At 38.4% G+C, this 22,134-nt stretch overlaps 1 protein-coding gene across 4 annotated transcripts in view; it reads left to right on the forward strand.

The window, feature by feature from the left end:
• Positions 1-530: 530 nt before the first annotated feature.
• VPS37A (VPS37A subunit of ESCRT-I) overlaps positions 531-22,134 on the forward strand; it is a 43,523-nt gene continuing 21,919 nt past the window's right edge. For 2 of the 4 annotated variants that reach the window (XM_078069686.1, XM_036101827.2), the window contains exons 1-2: positions 532-955; positions 21,364-21,438. In XM_078069686.1, the coding sequence (XP_077925812.1) occupies positions 831-955; positions 21,364-21,438 (200 nt within the window). In that variant the 5' untranslated portion in view covers positions 532-830. Of the gene's footprint in view, positions 956-21,363; positions 21,439-22,134 lie in introns of all 4 variants that reach the window. The other 2 variants (XM_078069687.1, XM_036101772.2) reach the window with 2 other exon arrangements.

Consider the following 22,134-nt stretch of genomic DNA (forward strand, 5'->3'; position numbering starts at 1 on the left):
GAAGAAATACGAGGAGCTGAGGATCTAGGCCACCGCCCTCCACTCCCAATTTCCGTCCAACAACGTCGAAGCCCCAGGTACAAAGCCTTTACGTCATCAGCCCGCGCCACCCCCTTGACATACCCTCAGCCCGTTACCCTGCCCCCCTCCACCCGCCGTCGAGCTCTTCCTCCGCCAGCCGCGTTCCAGCTGGCGCCATCGCTCACCCTCTGAGGTTCATCGTTCCCGCCCCCTTTCTACTTCCCCAATCCGCCCCTCCCCCCGGCAGACGCAAGATCTACTTGTGTCGCTGAGCCCGCGCTCCTCCTCCTCCTCCTCGCCATAGAGACAGCAACCAGCGGCGGTGGCGGTGGCGGTAGCGGCGGCAGCAGCGGGTGCCCCATAGACACCTCACGCCCAGCAAGGGGGAAAGGGGAGTCGGGGCTGCGCCGCACCGTGCTGCGCCGTCGCTACTCGCACGTCCTGGCGGGGGCGCTAGGTGATGACGCGACACGCAGAGGGGGCGGAGCACGCAGGTGACGGAAGCAGGGGTGGTGGAGCGTTTGGCGGTCAGGCTACCGCACTGGCTGGTTTGGGCGTTGGGACCGTGAAGGTAGAGCTCCCCGTCCCGGGCGGCTACTTTCCTCTCTCTAGCTGCCCACAGTCATAGTGTTTCGCCCAGGACCCAAGGACCCCTCAGCCGGGCTTGCTTAGAGAAGACGCGGTCCCCCAGCACTTGCGACCCGGGCGTCTCGGACTGCTCTTCCTGTCGCTGGGGAACTGCCGGGTTGAGCAGCTGGGAGAAGCAGGCCAGAGCCTTCCAGGGCCTCGGGCCCGGGGACCCGTGGAGGATGAGCTGGCTCTTTCCCCTGACCAAGAGCGCCTCCTCCTCCGCAGCTGGGTCCCCCGGTGGCCTCACCAGCCTCCAACAGCAGAAGCAGCGCCTCATAGAGTCCCTCCGGAATTCACACTCCAGGTGACTGGTCGCTGCCTCTCCGACCGGAGGAAAAAGTAGGGCGGGAGGGTGGGCTGGTCATAGCCTCACATAGCTCCTCAGGCCTGCTGCCCGCCAGCTGCCTCCTTTTGACATACCTCCCTTCGTCTTGGGACACACGCTTGCTCTTCTATCTCTGACCCATGTTCAGGATTTTTCTCCGGATCCTTTCTCCCTCCCTCCTGCCTCACCACGGCTCAGCTCTTCCAGTTCTGAGTTGTTCATCCCTCCTGACACATCACTTCTGGCTGTAATCTGTCTTAGGGTCTGTATCCAGTAGCCCTTGCTTTGCTCTGCTTCCTCACTAGCCTTTCCCTTTGCCCGTCTGATTGCCACGTTAGCAGAATTGTTAAAGTACTGTACTTGGCTAAAAAGAATTGTAAAGAGTAAACTCCAGGTTTCACAGAGTGTAAAATTTGGGGGGGGGGGGGGTGTTGTAACATGAAAGAGAAGCCAGAGGTTTTATCGGTGAATTCTTTTTGGTTGGGAATGACATACTCAATCTTCTTAAGTCTTTTAAGATTTACCCGGTTTCAGCAGCCTCGTCCCAATCTGGCAAACTACTAGTCTCTACATCTCTCATTTTATTATTCTTATTCCCACACCCAAGAATTGCCTTATATTCATGTTAATCTGTTGTCTTCTTACAAGTTGTTCATTTTCAGCATGGTCAGGTTAGAAATATGTTGCAATTCAAATTATTTCAAATTATTTACTGTAAACTTCAGCCTTTTATTATTGCAAATCTTCGTGGCTTCTAATGGTTTACAAAAATTAGAACTGCCTCCTTTTATGGATTGTGCAAGTTTATTTACTTAACAGTGTCACAGCATGTCTTTGTAAAGATGCCAACATCAGTCAACCCTCTTTTTTTAAATAGACTTTTCATACATTTCAAAAACATATATTATGAGACTTTAATTCCTGTTGAATGAACTATTGGGGAACATTTTATCTGTTACTTTTAATAATTTTTCCCAAGCAAGTAAGTTACAGTGTAGAATAGTTTTAAATTAAATATGTTGTTAAAAGAAAAATTCACTGCAGTTAGTATGGCTAAAACAAGGGCTATTGCTGATTGAACTTCAGATGTTTCTTGATTCTTTGTCTCAATTCTGCTTGTTCAGAACTTTCAAAAGCTGAAAATTTATGGTATTTAACAGAAGAGTGGCATGCTATTTGTTTTAATGATGGCTTTCTTTCTGGAAAATAAAGTTCACAGAGTTCTTCAGGTCAATCTTACTCATTTCCTTTTTTTTTTTCCAAGTTAGTTTTTTTCTAAATAATGTTCTGTACTAACCTGTAAGAGCTACTCTTACAAGATATGCTTATAAAATAAGTTGACTCATTTTGAACAAGCATAACAAAAGTTTGTCTCCTTAGAAGGTATCAGCTTGTAAGATTGTTTATATACTGTACTAGTACTAGTATAACCAAAATACTTTTTAGAACCACACCTTTGGAATTAATTGCTTTTAAGTCTTTAGTATATCCTGTTAAATATTCTCACTGCCGGCAAATTTTTATTCTTTAAGATTGGAGTTGAACTTCTTAAATACTCTAAAGCCTCTTACTGCTAAGGTTAGTAAATGAGGGAAGTGACTAATCTGAAATTTCTTGTGTGTTTTTTTTTTTGGCCTCCCAAATAAGGTGACATTCTAAAACAAGAATTGCTAATCTAAGAAGTTCTGGAATTGGCTTAAGCTTTAAAGTTTTTTTATAAAAATACTTGTAGTTTTATTTCATTGAAATATTTCACATTTATAAACTATACTTGGATACTTTTGGAGACAATTAGGTCATATACTTTCAGTTTTCAAGGAATGGTACAATGCCAGAAAAAAGTGTCATCCATCTATTCTTGTTAAATCTGCCATTTGAACTCATGACATACATTTTAAAGGTAGCTGGTAAAAATGATCTATGTATGCAGTATATGATAGTACGTGGCTTGGGTAGCCAAATTTCAGTACTATAACTTACACTTAAAGATTGTTGTGCAGTAAGACACTGTGATTGGTGATTTTGAAGGTACATTCTGCAAAAGTTGAAAGAATGTTTCAGATGATATTTTAATGAATAATATAAAAATTTCCTAAATTATGAATATCCGTATCTTGTTGCATGGGGCCCACTTCCCTGATGTTTCATACTCTATCCCTTCTTCAGATATAAGGTCAACAGCTCTTTCTTAACAAGGAAAGTATTCAAATTCTGCCCTCCTCAGTAACCCTATTCTCTCTTATACCTTCCAATTCTTACCTTTTTTAACTCCTTATAATTCAAAAAATTCCATTTAGGAACTAGTCTGTGTGAGTCCCTTCCTTAAATAAATGTAAACTCCTTTTCTAGTTACCTTAAGAAATTCTTACCTCATCTTTATCAGGCCTCTCCTAAAGGTTAGCTGAATTTTATGTGTATTTCCTCATGTTAATCTTACTGGTAGGCAGGGCAAATGGGAAACTGTCATAGATGACAAACAAAAGTTTTAACCAAAGCATAATAACATGTTTGTCTACTATGAAAATGGAAACTGGAAGTTATGTAGACTAGGCTCAAGGAATATATTCCACCTTCTGAATAACAGTCATCACAACATTCAGTTTACCACTAACATTCCTGTCTTTGTGGGCAGGAGTAGAATTAGTTCTGTTGTTTCTTCTGCTTCCTAAAGAAGTTCACTTTGAAGGACACTCTTGCTTTCCCACCCAAATCCATTTTCCCTGACTCTTGAAAGAACAGTTTTTATCTGGGTTCCCAGTATGCAGAATGATATACCTGAGGGAGGCCGAGCTCAAATAATGATTGTTTACGGCAATCATTCACTGCCAGTTATCGTGGAAGAGGGACTCTTGACCTAAGCTTCTTCAATGAGACTTGGAGGAGAAATCTGCTGGGGAGCTGCTCAAAACATTTTTTGAATAATAGAGATGTTCGAAAGGAAATTCTTATGTTTTGGATATTATTACATGGGCCATCTGGAACGGCTTGGATCATGAAAAACAGGCTGACTACTGAATGTGGTAGAGTAGAATGATGGAATGTCCATGATAATGATGTGAAATTGAATTAACCAGCTTTGGAACCTTTGATGCCTCTGGACTTAGTCCTTTTTAAGTTTAGTAACCCCTCACTGCTGTTTAAGCCACTTTGAACCTGGGTTTTCAATTACTTGCAATTGAAAATATCCCAAGTGATACTCACTTATCCCAATATTTAAAGATTCTTCAGAAGTGAAGCTGTTAATTATTTCCCTGCATTGTACTACAATCAGAAAATACTAAAAACTGATGTTCTTAACAGTTAACCATTCTAACTATCCTGGCTTCTCCTCTCTTAACAATATTTAAGTTAATTAGCTTCTTTTATTTCCTTAGCTCTAAAACAGTAACCTGGAGCTGTGTTGGGAATGGTAATTAACTATGTAAATTCAAAGTTTTACAAATAGTAATCTTTATTACATTTTACTTAGGGGTATCAGCTCTTTCAAGTAAAGGACTTCTGCATTCATTTTAATAATTACATAGTAATTCTGTGCTATTTTTTATTTTATATATAATAAGGAAATCTAATTTGGGAGTTATTATGTTTGTCAGAATTGCTTTTTTCTCTTTCACTCTGTTACAATGAATAGTCTCCATGAATTGTCTTAATGAAAGAGGCTCTGAACCAGAAGTTAGGAGACACTGATGTACCATTAACTGGCATGGCAACATAACCTTAATACGCCTTAGGATAGGACCCCTGAAGTAAGAGGATTAATTGCCTGATCTCTTATTGCCCTGCCCAACTGTGAAAGTTTGTGTTGCTTCCTCAGGTTCCTGGATGTGAGCACTCTCTTAGAGATAAAAGACAAAATGAATTTGGGCAACGTAAATGGAAGTCAGCAAAACATTATTGCCCTTAGGAAAAGCAGCATGACCTAGGTGAATGAAAGCTTTGTAATCAGACTGACCTGGATTCTAATTTGGCTCCAACACACGATAGCAAGGTGACCTTTTGGCAAGTTACTCAACTTCTCTGAGCCTCCAGTTCCCATTTGTAAATTCAGGAATTGTGATTCCTATCATGAAAGATTGTTAATATTTGAGTGATATTTATGAGCATTTATTAGAGTACCTGGCACATAGTAAGCATATGACAAATTATATTCCTTCTTTCCACTGCATAGAATCAATATGCATGGAACCTTTGCCTCTTAGCCTGCATGCTTCTGCCCAGCTTATTGTTTGTGAATCCCTCACAAGCTCACCTACAGCTCATTTGCCTCTGGCAGGAATACTTCTGACTTGCCATTCAGTAAGCAAGTCCATTTCAGCTAGTCTCCTCACAAATGAAATGTACCTGTTTTGAAGGATTTTAGATATAATACATGTAAAGAAACTAGTAGGTACTTGGTAAATAGCAGTTATTTTTGTTTCTTAAAAAGAATGGTGCCAATCTGCATAGTCTTTAAAAATTGTTTTGGATTTTTCTTTTGCTGCCAGTCCCTGGATACCATTATTCATTCTGATTGCCCAAACCTTTAGCCTTATAACTTCCTTGGAGAGTCTGCTACTGTATAGTTGTCTGCCATATAGCTGTTAAGTTTAACACCTTGTTCATAGTTAATAAAACTTTTCCTCTAAACTCATGGGTTTCTGAGTAAGCCTAAATTCCATAATTTTTTTTCTATAGACTTTATTGTTGGCTCAAAAGGACCCATCCACAAAGATGGTAACAACAAATTTGCAATGAGAAGATATGTGTATGTGTTTTAACCTGTTCAATATTACATATTTTTAAAAATATGGATCCATTGCTGCCGTTTATACTTTGAGATTTTTCATTAAAATATCCAAATTTTCAACTTTGAAAAAGAACAAGACTTTAGAGCAGTTTTAGATTCACTACAAAATTAAGTAGCAGGTTTAGAGATTTCCCATATAGCCACTGCCCCCTGCAACTTTTCTTTTAAAATAGAAATATGTGGAAGATCTGACAACAGTTCTTCCACAAAGCAAGATTTGCTTTGACTGAAAAGTAGCTGCTTCATTTACTGGGCTTTCCTTTCTCCATTTTCCCAGTTTGTGGTTACTCCCTTTTGTGCTACAAACAACAGTATGTTATCTTTTATAGGTATTTGAGAGTAAAACTTCTTTGTGGAAGGAAATCACCTTAGCTTGTTGCAATAAAAAATCCTACAAGAAGTTGCTATGCCTGTTGAAGCTATAGAAATCTACAAAATGTCAACACTGTGACTCTATAAAGGGACATTGTGCTCTTAGAATGAACTTTAAAATTATGTATGTCAAACAGTCCCATAATTAAGTGGATCTTAATTTGATACATTAAATCATATAGTCCATTTATAACCCTTAATTAAAAATTACAATTGCAGAGTATATGACATGTCATATTAACCATTTAAGAAAATTTTTCCTGTGTAGATCATAACAGCTCAAGTACTCTCTCTAGTTAATTTTCCCCTTAGTAGTATCAGTCCATACTTGCTTAAAAGAATTAACCACACAAGCGGTCATTTCTCCATTGCTAGTTTAATCCAGCCACATGTACTCTTCCCCTCCTGCCCCTTAACTCCTTCCAAGCCATCTACTGTCTGCTACCTAAGCCAAAAACCTGGTCATCCTGTTTCCACTCAGTCCATCCCTGCTACCACTGGGCTCTATTTTCTCTGCCTTCAGTCTTAATTTTTTTTTCCACATGGCCACCAGAGTAATCATTCTAAAATTCAGATACGACCGTGTATTCCTTTCAGTAGTGTCTTAACTCTTGTCCAGAAAAGCCCAGCCTCCTTAGCTTAATGGCCTGGTTTTCACAGAAGATGGTGATGCGACTAATGGAAAGTGTCAACAGACTGTTAAAAAACAAAATTCAGCAGTTAAATTTGAAGATCTAGTTGGCTTTATTTAATGATTCATGAATTGGGCGGCATCACATCTAGCAAGTAGAGGGGAGCTCCAAGGAGTTGTGCGAAATGGAAGGTTTTTGAGGAAAGAGAGTGGGGCAAGGAAGTTATTAGCAAAAGGAAAGAACTGTTCTTTGTTCCAGGTAAAGTCACCCTCCCTTGGGGGAAGGGCAAGGAGTTTTATTGGATTATTTATCTTCCTTTTGGGGGATGGAGAGGGCCCATATGACAGATGTCTTCATCGGTGCTGATCAGGAATTTTCTGGAGGCAAGGTGACTTGGCATCAGAAGCTCCATTTTGGACTTTTAGTTTTCTTTTTAACAATTACTCCCCTTTTGATCAGACTCTCAGCTTAACTAAGAGATGTGGTCAAAATTTAAGGAATTATCACCACTCTCAGCTGTGGCTCTGAAGTTATCCAAGTTTTTATTGTTCCTTTTTATGACATCCATAGGTCATGACTTTTTTGCTTAAAACCTTGATATTGTAACCCCAAACTGGGTTCACCTCTTGGTGGGCATCGTCAAAAGACACAACCATGCCAAAGAGTGGAAAAGGAAGAATTTTACTTGCAACAGGTAAGGAAAACACTGGGGTTTCCCAAAGCAGTGTCTCTACGAACAACAAAATTAGGGAAGTTTTAAGCTAAGGGTACATGCATATTGGTGGAGGGACTTGTTAAAGGAGAGAGTTCAGTACAGAATTAGGGCAAAAGTCATCCTAAGTTGACAGAGTCCAAGTTCCTAGTTGATTGAAGTTAGTAGGGCCAGCAAGGGTCAGCATCATTAATTCTCTGGCTCCAGTTAGTCCGTTGTCTGAGTGCGGGGGTGGGGGGGGGGGCTGGAGGAGGCAAATCCTGCAAAAAAAGAAAAGACTTAAGAATGCACTTTAGGTCAACTTTCACTTTTGAACCAGCGCTGGGAGTTTTACCATTGATTTATTGTCTCTGATATGGTTGGGCTATTTCCTGGCCTGGTAGAGAATGTTGCTTTTTGCATTCCTTTTTGTTTCCTTAAAATCCTTAACTCCTGAGGTTTTTGCATTCCTTTGCAATTCCAGTGGCTTCTAGGCAGTTCTGCAAGAAGTGCTCTTGGTCACGTAGAGCCAGTTGATGGGGCATAGGTCATAAAAATAGCTGGGGGCCTAAAATGACTTTTGTTGTGTCCCCAAAGCTATGCCTCATCTTTCTTTTTCTGGGGACTTTTAGCCATATCTGCCTACAGTGTTCACAGGTCACAGAAGTGGGTTATCCTCTTCACTTTGACTGTAAGGTTCTGGTCTCGGAGATCATCCACTTGGTAGTTAGCAGCTGCAAATACACATTTAAAGCTTTTGAAAGGATACAGTGCACTAGGGAGATTTTTATGATAACCCTAAACAGGATAATTCCCAGTTTTTGGAGTGCACTTTGGAGCCATGGTCCCTAAGACCCAAACCAGTCAAAGAAAGACCCTGTTGAAGGAGTCACTCTTTTAAGGCAAGTGGTTTGCTCAGTGATTTTTATACAGTTGAGTTTCAACTACCCCAGAAGTATTAATCCACAGGCAAACAGCAGGTGATGTTGTTCACAGCAGATAACCTTACTCAGCTAAAAGATAATCATGGGCTATCCTATTGTCAAGAACTTTGGGGGGAAAAAAAAAAGAACTTTAGCCAGAGAATGTAAGGGTTTTTACTGGACAGCTATTGCTTTAGCAGTGGATTCTGCAATTTCAGGAATTAAGAAGTGTCTGATCATAATCTCATTTACCTTTATGCCTAGCCAGGGTGGTAGGGACCTGCCAAAAGGAGTGAACGCTAAATCATGAAAGCCTCCTGGTAGGTCCTTTCTAACTTAACAGTGTAAACTCAGGAGAGTCAACCATTGAGATGTCTTATTTTGCTTGTGAAATGCTAGCCTGAAATAAAAGTCTTCTCTACATTCCAGAGGTTACTCCCCTTAGCAATGGCCAGGGAGATAGAGATGAAGGTGTTATCTTTGCAAGCAAATGCCAGAATAAAGGATACAAAAAAAGAAGAGGTTTCATGGTTTCATGTTTAAAGTATGAAGCCTTGATTTGTTGTCTTATAATTTTAGAAACAGTCTACCTCAATGTCAGCTACTCCTTGTCAATTTGATTCAGAGGTCTCCAGCATCTTCTAGTTTGGAGCAGTGGTCAGGAGCACTTAGTAAGGATCCTTCCAACAAGACTTAAGTGCTGTCTTCCTCTAATATTGGTTTCAGAATACTCAGTCACCAGGCCCTAGACTATAACCAGAGAATTGGGACCTGGGAAGAATTTTTTAGCCTGTTGATGATAGGCTTGAGCATAAGACATTAGACACTTATAGTCATTGGTCATACTAGCATGAGACACAGGATCAACAGAAGGTTGTATACCAATAGGCGTTGGCCTGCCAGTAACTATCTTGTGTGGAGTGAGTGTGTTTTCCAAATGGGGTACTGTGAATAGTCTACAAGATCAAAGGCAATACATTAGGTCAGGGAGGTCCAGTAGTTTCAAGTTTGGAAATTTTAAGTTTAAGGATCTCATTAGTTCTCTTGACCTTGTCTGGTTGAAGGTGATAGAGATTGTGATAATTCCAAGAAGTTTGCAGAGTTTTCATGAAGGCTTGAATAATTTGTCCGGTGAAGTGGGTACCTTGATCACTGACTGGATATTGTGGAAAGTATACCCTAACTGGGAAACATTCCGTTTTTTCTTTGCCACTGGGAGGGCATTAGCCTTGCAACAGGGGAAGGCTTTAACCCATACATACAGTAACAAGAACGTATTGATCACCCACACTGAGAGGCAGTTGAATGAAATCCAGCTGCAGGTGTTCAAAGGGTCCAGAGAGAGATCTGAGGCCTCTTGGGACAAAAATTATTTTTCCAGGATTATGGACCTGACTGGTAGAAATCTCCCCATCAGTATTAATTCACAATTTTAGTCATCTTAAATGCACTGTGGTGGGTGAAGGAATGCAAAAACTGAAAAATGGGGTTTGCCCCGCAGCTGAGAATTACCAAGCAGCCATCTTTGGTTTCCCATAGCCCCAACTGTTCATTTATCTTACAGCCATTACTGACCCATCTTAATTTCTCTGTTTCAGGAGCAAACTGTTGCCTTGTTACAAGGACATCAGGATGGCAAAATCTGGCAATGTGGGGCCAGTTTTTGTAGAAGTAAAATGAACTTTATGCACATATAGCCACAGTCTTAACAATTACAATATGAGGAAGACATAGTATTACTTCTTACTTGACGATGCTTCCCATGTAATTTAATATATCAAATAAGCCTAATTAGTTTAACAATTTTTTTGGAATGTTCCAGGGACACTTTTGGAAGCACTCCAAAATTTCTTACAGGTCAAGAAAATTTCATTTAGAATTTAGTTTTGGGAACTTTGTCAAAAATATCAAAAACAGGTTTTAAAGTTTGCCTAAATAAGATCACAGATCATTATGAAACTTAAAAAATAAAGCTACTTCAACAATCTGTTTATCAAAAGCAGACCCCAAGTCCAAAACAAAACCTTTGTCCTTTTAACAGAGGAAATAAAATTCTGCTTTTGTACCAGCTTACTTTTGGTATTAAAACTTACTCATTTTAATCTTAGTTCTGACCTTTCCAAGGATGCATTTTTAACAAACTTTGCAAGTTTGTTTTTTGTTTTTCACATTCAGATTTTGTCCTGTTCTTTTTCTTTAAACAACCAGCCTCACTTTAGGACAAAATTACTTTTTTTCCCCCTCAACGAGAAAATGCATCTCCATTCCTTATTCCTTCTCGTACCAAAAACACACATTTTACTTTCTTTACAATACAAAGTTGTTTCCTTTATTTGCAGTAGTTGTAATAACATTAATTAGAATTCTTAACCCTTAGAAATCTTCATTTCTAGTGAAAACTAAGAAGAGTAGTGAACTGTAATACCAGCATTTTTTAGATTGACAAATTATGAATACATTTCATAATTTCTAGAAGCATATGCTTTTTTCCAGTGTAGAATTAACAAACCTAAATATCTTTCAGCTTCTCTGTAATAAACCAAAAGTAAATAAGCCTATGTTCAATAACAGTATTTTATCTTGCTTGAAAATGGTCTAAATATTCAATACATTTCCATCATTTAAAGATTTTATTTTTTATATTACTGTATTTGTTTGAGAGAGAGAGTGTGAGAGAGCACCAGAGAGGAGAGGAGGGCGGGTCAAAGGAAGAAACAGACTCCTGCCAAGCCAGGAGCCTGATGTGGGGATGTGGGATCATGACCTGAGCTGAAGGCAGTCACTTAACCCACCACTGAGCCATTCAGGCGCCCACATTTCCATCATTTAATTTAATTTAGCAAGACTCCTAAAATTTCAAGCTAAAGAGATTTGGAAGAATTTTTTAAGCACATATACCATAAAATACAATTGCTAAAAAGTTTATCTGTAAATTCTTATCCCACTTATATCTAAATCATTTGCTCCAACAATCATGTTTAGATTACCCACAAAACTTTATGAGACGTTAGACAAAATCAGCCATGATTCTAAGTTACTTTTGCTGACAAATTATAACAGATGTAATTAAACTAGTAAATTCAGGTAGAATGAAATTTGTTTATCTGCATTATATTCAATGTTGATAACTCTAAAGACATGCCTGTTTTAATTAAACCAATGAATTTAAACTAGCTTTAATTTACTAGAAGATTATCCCAGTACTTGAAAAACATGTGGGTGTTTTTGTTATATTTCTGAGAATTTATATAAGCAGTTAATTTTCCTTAAGCCAGTTAAATAGATCTTTAAGCCAACTAAATTTACAAATTAATTTTAAGAATACCATCTGGAGGTAGAAAATACCGTACATTTACTATATAGAGAGGCACACATAAACATACGGACACAGACAGAGACTTCATAGGTTATAGCTTTAAATTGCTGCCATGAATTTGGTACAGAAACACAAAACTCACTAGTTATAAAAGAAGCTGCATCTAAGTTTTTCTGTATTACTTTTTAATTTTAGAACTAAGTTTTAATATAATATGAAAGTTTGAACTCTTACACTTAAAAAATTTTTTCTTTTAGTATAGTTGACCCACAGTATTACATTAGTTTCAGGTCTACAACATGATGATTCAGCTTCTCTATACCTTATGCTGTGCTCACTGCAAGTGAAGCTACCATCTGTCACCATATAACACTTATTACAGTATCATTGACAATATTTCCTATGCTGTGCCTTTTATTCCCATGACTTAGTCGTTCCATAACTGGAAGCCTGAATCTCCCACTCCCCTTCCTGCATTTTACACATAACCACCACCCTCCTTCCATCTGGCAGCCATTATTTCTGTGTATTTAAAGGTCTGATTCTGCTTTTTGTATGTTTATTCATTTTTTTTTGTAGGTTCTACATATGAGTGAAATCATATGGCATTTATTTTTTTCAATTTGACTTCATTTACCATAATATCCTCTCGGTCCATCCATGTTGTCTCAAATGGCAAGAACTAATCCTTTTTTATAGCTGAGTAATATTCTGTTGCATATGTTACCATATCTCCTTTATCCATTTGTCTACTGATGGACGCTTAGGTTGCTTCCATATCTTGGCTACTGTAAATAATGCTTCAATAAATAGGCGTGCATATATCTTCAAATTAGTGTTTTGTTTTCTTTGGATAAATACCTAGTAGTGGAATTATTGGATCAAACAGGATTCCTGTTTTTACTTTTTTGAGGAACCTCCACACTGGTTTCCACAATGGCTGTACCAATTTACATTCCCACCAACAGTGCATGAGAGTTCCTTTTTCTCCACATCCTCACCAGTACTTATTTCTTGTCTTTTTGATTTTAGCCATTCTGACAGGTATAAGGTGATAACATATTTATAAAACAGATGTAGCTGTTTTTAATTCCTCAAAGAATTAAGTTGCTGCCTAAATGGTATCAAAGACACTCACACCCATCCACCTATGTGTTTTACCCCGTCTGGGTACATTTAGCTTAGGGGAGAAATCTCAAAAAAAAACTTTTCAGGCTCTGAATATGAGCTTCTAATTTGGCCAGATTTCTGATTACAGAGTTAGTAAATCCTTTCAAGTATCTTGTCAGGTCTCAGCCAGGACATAGAGTAAGTGTATCTGGCAGTTTTAAACAACCTCATGGACCCTAGCAGCATCCTCAGAGAGGGTGCAAAAGATAATATTTTTATAAGATCTAGAGTCACTCCCAAATTTAGCTAAACACAACCTGCCTGTCCCAGGCAGGCAGAAAGCCAAGCCAAATTCTTAGGACATAAAACAAGACAATCAAGAAGGCAGTAGCTATACCTGGGAGACAGGATCGATAATCAACAGTTCTGGATTTGGAAAGGAAGGGAATTTTTTTTTTTTTTTCCCTCTGTATTGGGCTCAGGAGGTAATTTATTTATAAAACCTTTTGAGAATCCTCTGTGGGTTTAAGAAATTATTTAACTATGGCTGGTAGTTTGGCCTTTAACCCAGGAATGAAAGATACCTGTAGGGGATTGCCTGCAGCCTGTGGTGGTCTTTATCTTAAAAGGTAACTGAGGGTTCTAGAGAGGAGGGGAGTCGGGGGATGGGTTAGCCTGCTGATGGGTATTAAGGAGGGCACGTTCTGCATGGAGCACTGGGTGTTATATGCAAACAATGAATCATGGAACACTCCATCAAAAACTAATGATGTAATGTATGGTGATTAACATAACATAATAAAAAAAAGGTAACTAATAGTCTCTTCAGAGTCAAAAGACAATTCACATAGAGGATTACTAGAAAGAGTACCCAAATAAAAGAGAGAGGAGAGCAGTAGGAATTAATGCAGTCTTACATGTTAGTCTTAGTCTTTTGTTTTAGGTACCTTTCTTTTTCATTGTCTTTTTGTCCTTTTGAATAATGAAACTTTGGAATTTTGAAACCTTTTGGTGGCTTCTGCATACCAAATAAAATAGGTATCCCATTCTGTTTAAGAACCCTTGCTTTCAAGTATACTTCTTAAATTATTTCTCTAATTAGAGCATTTACCATAATGGCCATTGTAATTCTAGGTTGATTTTAGTAAGATCTTGCTGTTTAAATACTTGCGACTTCTGGGACTATAGTTTTTAGACATAAAGTAAGCAGGTATGCCAGAAGGTGGCCTGTTCAACTCTGGATATGAAGGATCCTCCCCCCGCCCCCGCTTTTTTTTTTAGCTAGGCCTCTGGGTTTCTCAGAGTCAGATTAATAACTAAGAGGGGCATGCGATGGTGTTGGGAATTGTGGGGTGTTTTGCAGTGTACCTCATTGCACAGAAATTTTCTTGAAGTTGGTGGGTGACCTAGTGTCAATCTAACCCATTAATGTGACCAACTTATTATATATTATTATCACAGAAGTCTTCTAGAGGTAGTGAGTGCTCTAATAGCCTTTGAATTTAAATGCTTGACCCATGCCCACCAGTGTTTGCAGCCTTATTTCTGACTCCTGAGACTTGCATTATCAATTAGCCTTTGTTTAAAACAATACCACAGGCCTCACACTGGACCCAGTCCAACTCAGATCAGACCCAGTCTGTTCCCAGACCCGGTCTGGTTCTTAAGTCAGACCCATTCCAACTCCAACCAGTGGCCACCAACAGTTCCCAACGTAAGCTGACCAGCAGACTCTAGTAGATGGAGACTGTGGATTGGAACTAGGGAAAGTACTAAACCAGCAAATGCCAGTCAGGGAGACTGCAGACTACAACTGGAGAAGGGATTCCAGTGTGGAATTGTAAACTGAACCAAGGGCAAAGGACTGGAGCTCTGTTAGAGCCTCTTGTCTATGTAGACTGACTCATTAACCCTGGATTGGAAAACCAATTTGATCCAAGCTCAAATGCAAGAGAGTGGAGCTCAGACCCAGAGGAGCTCACCAAAGGTCCTTGGAAATGAATGGCAAAACAGTGAACTCAAAAGGGTTCACAGAGTGCCATGCCCGTGTTTCTCTTTATCCCCGAAGGCCTTTAGAAGTTCACTTCAGATCCTATTGCTGTCACCAAATCTGTTAAAAAAGAAAACCAAGTAAATTTTGAAGATGTAGTTGGCTTCATTAAATGATTCATGAATTGGGTAGCATCCCATCTAGCGAGTAATGGGAGCTCCCAATAGTTGTTTTGTAATGTAAGATTTTTATAGGAAGGATGGTGGAGCAAGGAAGTTATTAGCAAAATAAAAGAAAGGATTGTACCAGCCAGGGTCACCTTTCCCAAGGGGTAAAGGGTAGGGGGTCTAATTAGGTGGGTTACCACATGGGGGGGTGGGCTGCGGATGGAGAAGACCCATGTGACAGATCACCTTTTTTAGTGCTGTTCTGAAAATTGCTGACGGGCTGGTTAAGACTACATTTCTAAGGAGGTGGCAGTTAGGTTAGGTATTAAGCCCCAATGTGGTGACTTGGCCTAAGTGTCTCCATTTTGGGCTTCTGTTTTTCTTTTTAACAAGACAGGATGTGAAGGGTTTTTTTTTGTTTTGTTTGTTTTGTTTTGTTTGTTTTGTTTTGTTGTTATGTTATGTTAATCACCATACATTACATCATTAGTTTTTGATGGAGTGTTCCATGATTCATTGTTTGCATATAACACCCAGTGCTCCATGCAGAACGTGCCCTCTTTAATACCCATCACCAGGCTAACCCATCCCCCCACCCCCCTCCCCTCTAGAACCCTCAGTTTGTTTCTCAGAGTCCATAGTTTCTCATGGTTCGTCTCCCCCTCTGATATCCCCCTTCATTTTTCCCTTCCTACTATCTTTTTTTTTTTTAACATGTAACGTATTATTTGTTTCAGAGGTACAGGTCTGTGATTTATCAGTCTTACACAATTCACAGTGCTCACCATAGCACATACCCTCCCCAATGTCTATCACCCAGCCACCCCATCCCTCCCACCCCAAGTTTTTAATGGCAAAGGATATGGAGACTTTTAGAGACCCAGTGTTATTTCATATCTGAAATTTTTCCCATGGTGTTTCTTCTGTGTAGAATGTCTGCTTTATTTTGCTGATTTCTGTTTCCTGCATGTTAACTCTTACTTGACTTTTAAATGTAGTTCAGATATTATTTTATTTTCTGGAAGACCCCACCACCACTCTTGTTGAGGTTAGGTGCTTTCTCTGTTCCTATAGCCCTTTGCACATCTGTTTCATTATCCTGTGTTCCACACAACAGTGTTCAAAGAATACTGTGAAATACATGGTCCATGTCAAACAGATAAAAAAACAAAAACAAAAATTAAGTGCTTTAGAATTTCCCAAAGCCTTTAATATGCTAAAATGCATCAGTATTCTCCAAGAAAAGAATATATAGTATGAAACATTTTCCAAACAGAGCACCAAACCATTTATTTGAGCTATTTATTTTAAATTTCCAGTGTCTTAATTTTTCATTTTCATATCAACTGTGTGTGTGTGAATGCAAGTGCTATTTTGTTTCTCTGAGGATATTAATTACACAAATTTAGAGTCTTCTCAATTAACTCTGTTAGCTTAAGTTTTTGTGTGTTGGGCTGCTTGAGTTTAGTGGCTGCCTTGCTTGGTTTTGCTTTGTTCACATTTCTTTGATGTGTTCATTTCTGTGTTTGAGATTCCTTGTCAACTTGTTAGTGGATATGTAGCTCTATTTATTGGTGGATATTTAGCTTTATCACAGTCTTTATCATAGTCTGCCTCTGGTGACGAATGAAAAAGAATGATTTGTTCCAATATGGGACAAGCTGATAGTTGTCTCCTGGAAACAGAGGCTCCATGGAAGTCAGTAGCTTCCTAAGTCTCTGTTCCTTTCAAGGCTACCCAATGTGTTCTTCTGGTACAGATAGATACTAGTGCCATCTGTTGGTTTGGAACAAGCAGGGAAAAGAGGAGAGTGCTCTATCCTACCTGCTGTTGCACACATCTTCCCATTCATTACCCTGAGAAATGCTTCTGCCCAGCCTTCCACACTCTTGGTGTGGATTGACTTCCTTCAAGGGCTTCGAGGACCTTCAAACTGCTCCTACTTTGCATTATTCTAATGTTTTGGGTTGTCATCAGTTCCTGTATTTACTTTCTTTTTCTTTCCTTTTTTCCTTATCACCCTTTTCCTTAAGTCTATTCCCATCTTTTTTTTTATCTTTTAGAGGTTCCTCAGAGTTTGTCTGCTTACTCTTTGCTTTCCAGCACTGTTACAGATTTGGTTGTTTAGTCTTTTGCGATATTTCCTAGAGATTTAGGTGGGGAAGGGAAGTTGTCTAATCTCGATCTACCATCTTTATTGAAGCATCTGAATCCTTTATTTGCAAGGTTCACCTATAAACATTCCTTGATTTACCCAACACTGGGAAATGCATGCTATCAGTATCTTGAATTGATCTTTTTTAGTCACTTGACTTTTTCTTCATGCTGTGTGCCCCTTCAAAGACCACACATATTTCTGTATTTCTGTTTCCTTGCAAGATGATGGATATTTGGTAGCTGTTTAGTTGAACCAAGTCTTTCTTATGAAATCCAAGTTTACACAAAATGTGAAGTCGGAAATAAATGACTGTTCTACAAAAGGAATCTTTTAACCATAACTAGTGCCTCTATTGCATCTCAAGACCTATTTGTTCATAGTTTCAAGGATTATCAAAGAAATGAGGATGCCAGTTAATCACACATTCTTTTTTTTTTTTTTTAAGATTTTGTTTATTTATTTGACAGAGAGAGACACAGCAGGGAGAGAAGGAACATTAGCAGGGGGAGTGGGAGAGGGAGAAGCAGGCCTCCCGCTGAGCAGGGAGCCCGATGCGGGACTCGATCCCAGGACCCTGGGATCATGACCTGAGCCGAAGGCAGACACTTAACGACTGAGCCACCCAGGTGCCCCTAATCACACATTCTGACTAACACAGTTATCTGTTGTTTCAGCTTTCTTTAATCCCAAATCTGTTCAGTCAATGAGCATAACCGTAGTAATTCACTTCTCTCAGAGAACCTAGTACGTAAAAGTATTAATGGAAGGTCATTCAAATTTGCTCTTGTAGTGTGATTACAGTATTACTTTAAAATATGTGTGTGTATTTACATCCAAAATACTACTGCCTGTCAGCTCAAAGATAAGGCTGCAAAGAATGTTTATCAAAGTGTGATTTATAATAGTAAAAATTGGAAACGATCTCAATAATTGGTTAAACAATGTAGTAAAACTTTATTTACAGCCATTTAAAAAAGATAATATAAAATAGCATTTACTGATTCAGAAAAGAGCAAGTTATAAAATTGTATAGACAGTGCAGTTGCATTTTGTTTTACATAAGGCTGTGAATATAGAAAGATTAGGGGTGTTAGAGGTTATCTTGGGTATATGGCTTCCTGAGTGATTTTTATATCCTTTTTGCTTGTTCTTTTTTTCCCCTCGATGGGAATAAATCATTTTTAGATAAGTTGTTGTGTTTTTTTAAAGTATTTATATATATATGTATTTATTTATTTAGAGAGAGCATGCATGAGCGGGGGTGAGGGGCAGAAGGAGAGGGAGAGAATCTCCAATAGGCTCTACAATGAGTGCGGAGCCCCACGTGGGGCTGGATGTCACAACCCTGAGATCATGACCTGAGCAAAAATCAAGGGTCGGATTTTAACCAACAGAGCTACCCAGGTGCCCCTAGAATAAGTTTTTTAAAAGTTATTTAAAATAGGGGCGCCTGGGTGGCTCAGGTGGTTAAGCGACTGCCTTCGGCTCAGGTCATGATCCCAGGGTACTGGGATCGAGCCCCACATCAGGCTCCCTGCCCAGCAGGGGGAGCCAGCCTGCTTCTCCCTCTCCCTCTCTCTCTGCCGCTCCCCCTGCCTCTGCTCTCCTGCTCTCTCTGTCAAATAAATAAAATCTTCGAAAAATAAAAATAAAAATAAATAAAAGTTTTAAAATAGCAAAAAATTCAAAGTCACATTGCGAATATTCAGGGATTAGTTTTTGTTTTAATTAAGTAAACTGATAGATTAACAGGAGAAAATCATACAAGCTTATTTAATGTAAGTTTTACATGAGATGGACGACTTAAGGAAGCAAAGATCCAAAGAAATAGTTAGACCTGAGTTTTTTGTGCTAGGTTTGATGAAAAGTGTACAGTCATGGAAGAATATGATGGGTTAAGGAATATAAGGTAATTGTAATAATCAAGGGTTCTTACTATTCTTCTTGGTGTCCCTTTGTCTTTGAAGTAAAGATGCTACTTGGTATGAGGAGGGCATATTTCACATGAGGATTTTATGATTTGTTTCAGAGAAGAAGTATGAGGCGGGGAGGAGGTTAGAGTAACCTTCCTGCTTCTCCTCTTTTCTCAGACTCCTTCAGCTGAAAGTATTCAAGATGCTGAAGTGCCATATTTTGCACTTCATATTTCAGTAGCATGGCCTGACTCCCAACAACTGCCATGACTAACTTGTATTGGAATTTGTTAACGAGAGTTCACCTCTCACTAATACTGCAAGTATTGCTTTCAGTTATTTATCATACTTCATTTGTGAAGAAAACTTGTCAAAACCTAATATATGTCAACACTCTAATTGTAGAGACAATGAAACCACTTCTAGACAATGATTTAAGTAAAAATTATTTTAGTCGAATTCACTTTGTTTTCTATAAAAATACACTAAAAAACTGAGTTAAAACTTTGGTACTACAAATTTAGACAGGCTCCAACTTAGATGCATGTTCAAAATGCATATTTGATAATAGCTAACATGTATTGAACAATTATTATGGCATTTTGTGGAGGGCTTTATGAGTATTCTCTCATTTAACAATTGTTTTAGGTAGATAGCTATTGTTAACATCCCTGCTTTCCATTTGAGAGATAAGGCTTAGGTTAAGTAATTTGCATATATGATCACATAAGTAAATGGTTTAGAGGGAGAATTTAAACCCAGGAAGTCTGACTTAGGAGGTTATAAAATTCTTTTAATCATGAAGATGTTCTGTTTAGCTTAGAACTGATGGATGCATGTGTGACCAGTATTCCCTTGAGACAGCTACACCTTAGAGTCCTAAGATAATATAAAGGAATAGAAATCTTAAGCCATTTAACTGATTATATGGTGTTCCTACAACTGAGGAGGTTGTCAGTATTCTAGTCCAAAACTGAACCCCAAAGAAAACTTCTATAAAACTATGGAAGTCCTAATATTGAATATCTTTTTGAGTCTGTTCTCAGCTGTTTCTTCATCTCCACACTAACCCCAGTCCATGGGACGTCAGTACAGAGCAGTAGTTGAAGCAACCAAAAGAATGAAAAGTTAATTATTATGTAAACACTAGATCTTCCAACAGTATTCATGCTTGAAAAAGTTTCATGTCTTTTTGAATATTAAAGTTCTTCTCAACCTTAAATCAGGAATACTACTTAACATTTTTCCCTTTGGAAATACTGTGAATGTTCATTAGAATTTGAAGTGAGCCCCCAAAAGATTTGGTTGCTAGATTATAATTGTACTAATGTATCCCTGCAATTGACAATAAAGTAAATTCTAAATGTAGAATGTTAAAATACAAGGAAATTCTGTTAGTTGGCAATTATATTCAGCTGCTACTAGCCAAGACTCCCAAAATAGTGAGTTAAACAGAACTTTTTTTCTCTGACAGAAAGGAAATTCAGTTTGACAATTCCATAGTCATTAAAGACCCAGGCTGCTTCTTTCTTTCTGCTTAGGTCTCCCTAGTGTATGACTTCCATTCTCAGGGTCACTCATGGTCCAGGATAGCTGCTAGAAGTGCAGCTATCAGGTAGAGGCAGGAGAGGAGGACTCATACTAGTTTTTTGTGCCCCCTTCTAGTTGCTTTCCTAGTAATTCTATCCCACAGCCTCCCTGTATCTATCTTATTGGCTAGAACGTAAGTCTATAGCAACAGCTAGGTGCAAAAAAGGCTAGGTCATTGCTACTCAGAGTAGAATCAGACTTTTCTTACTGAGGAAGAAGGGGAGGTTATTTGTCTCTGGAAAGCAGCCAGCAGTCTCTGTCATAAAACTGTAGGAGACATCTCATCCAGGCTTTTAAGTTTAACTTCTTAAGACCCAGACCTGCCTAGCTGTCTATATAGCTGGGTAGTGGCAGTGTTCTAATCAGAACCTAGATGTCTTGCTGACTTGTATTAACCAGAGGGATAACAGTTGCTTCTACTAATGTTGAATTAGGTAAAGTGATAGTAAATCAACCTAGCATTAATACGAGAGTTTTTCTTTGCCATTTTACCTCAACATCTATCCCCACTCTACCACTTTCCCCCAACACACACGCACTTGGATATCAGAATATTATTGCCTGATTTGATAAATCTTTCTATGATCATTTTTCCCTCAAGATACAAGTTATATTGGCTATCTAGATTGGGTGATTAAAATTAATAGTTTTAGTAGGCTCTAAAAACATTTAACATTCTTTTTAACATTAATGGTTTTATAACTTCAAGTGAATTTTTCTCTCAAATTTTCTCCTACAGTATAGCTGAAATACAGAAAGATGTGGAATACAGGTTGCCGTTCACCGTAAACAACCTGACAATTAATATTAACATGTGAGTAGAATTGTATCCTATATTTTTATGTACTAGTACTTTTAAAAATCTTTTCATTATTTTGTTTCTTAGTTATTAGAAGTAAATTGTTTAAAGTGAACGTATTTAAAATATTACTTTTCTAGTAACTATAAATTATCAAAGTCACATAATTTCGTGAAACAAAAATTTTTTAAAGCCATCATGGTAAAGTGTATTGCTGTAAGAAAGAAGCTGTTATACAAGAAGAAATGCAATATAAAGATGTAATAATAATATTTAGTACTGTCATTGTTTTTATTGATTTGCATGAAGTCTTAGTTGGAGGTAGGCTAAAAGAAAGGCTGAAAATGATGACAGTCAAAGGGATCATGTATGGAAAACTATTAGAGATATATTCACCCCTACATTAGAAACAAGTGAAAATATTCTAGTCTTCAGCAACAGATATACTGTATCAACCAGAAAGTTCAGGACTGAATTTGATCTACTAATTAAAGAAAAAAATTAAGTTAAAAACTATAATCAGGAGGTTATTGAAGAGGAAAGATTGGACAAAGTGATTGCGGAAGTACCCATTTAATTCTAAGTGTAATTATTAGTCTTTAGCATGAAAGTATTAAGTTATTACCTCAAATTGCATTAGGTAGCTGTGTGCTAGAGTAGGTGTTTGGGTGAGATAAGAAGCACCTAACTTGAAGACAGGAACCATGGCTT

The sequence above is a fragment of the Halichoerus grypus genome, chromosome 3, assembly GCF_964656455.1.
Source record: "Halichoerus grypus chromosome 3, mHalGry1.hap1.1, whole genome shotgun sequence".
In the NCBI taxonomy this organism is placed as follows: Eukaryota; Metazoa; Chordata; class Mammalia; order Carnivora; family Phocidae; genus Halichoerus; species Halichoerus grypus.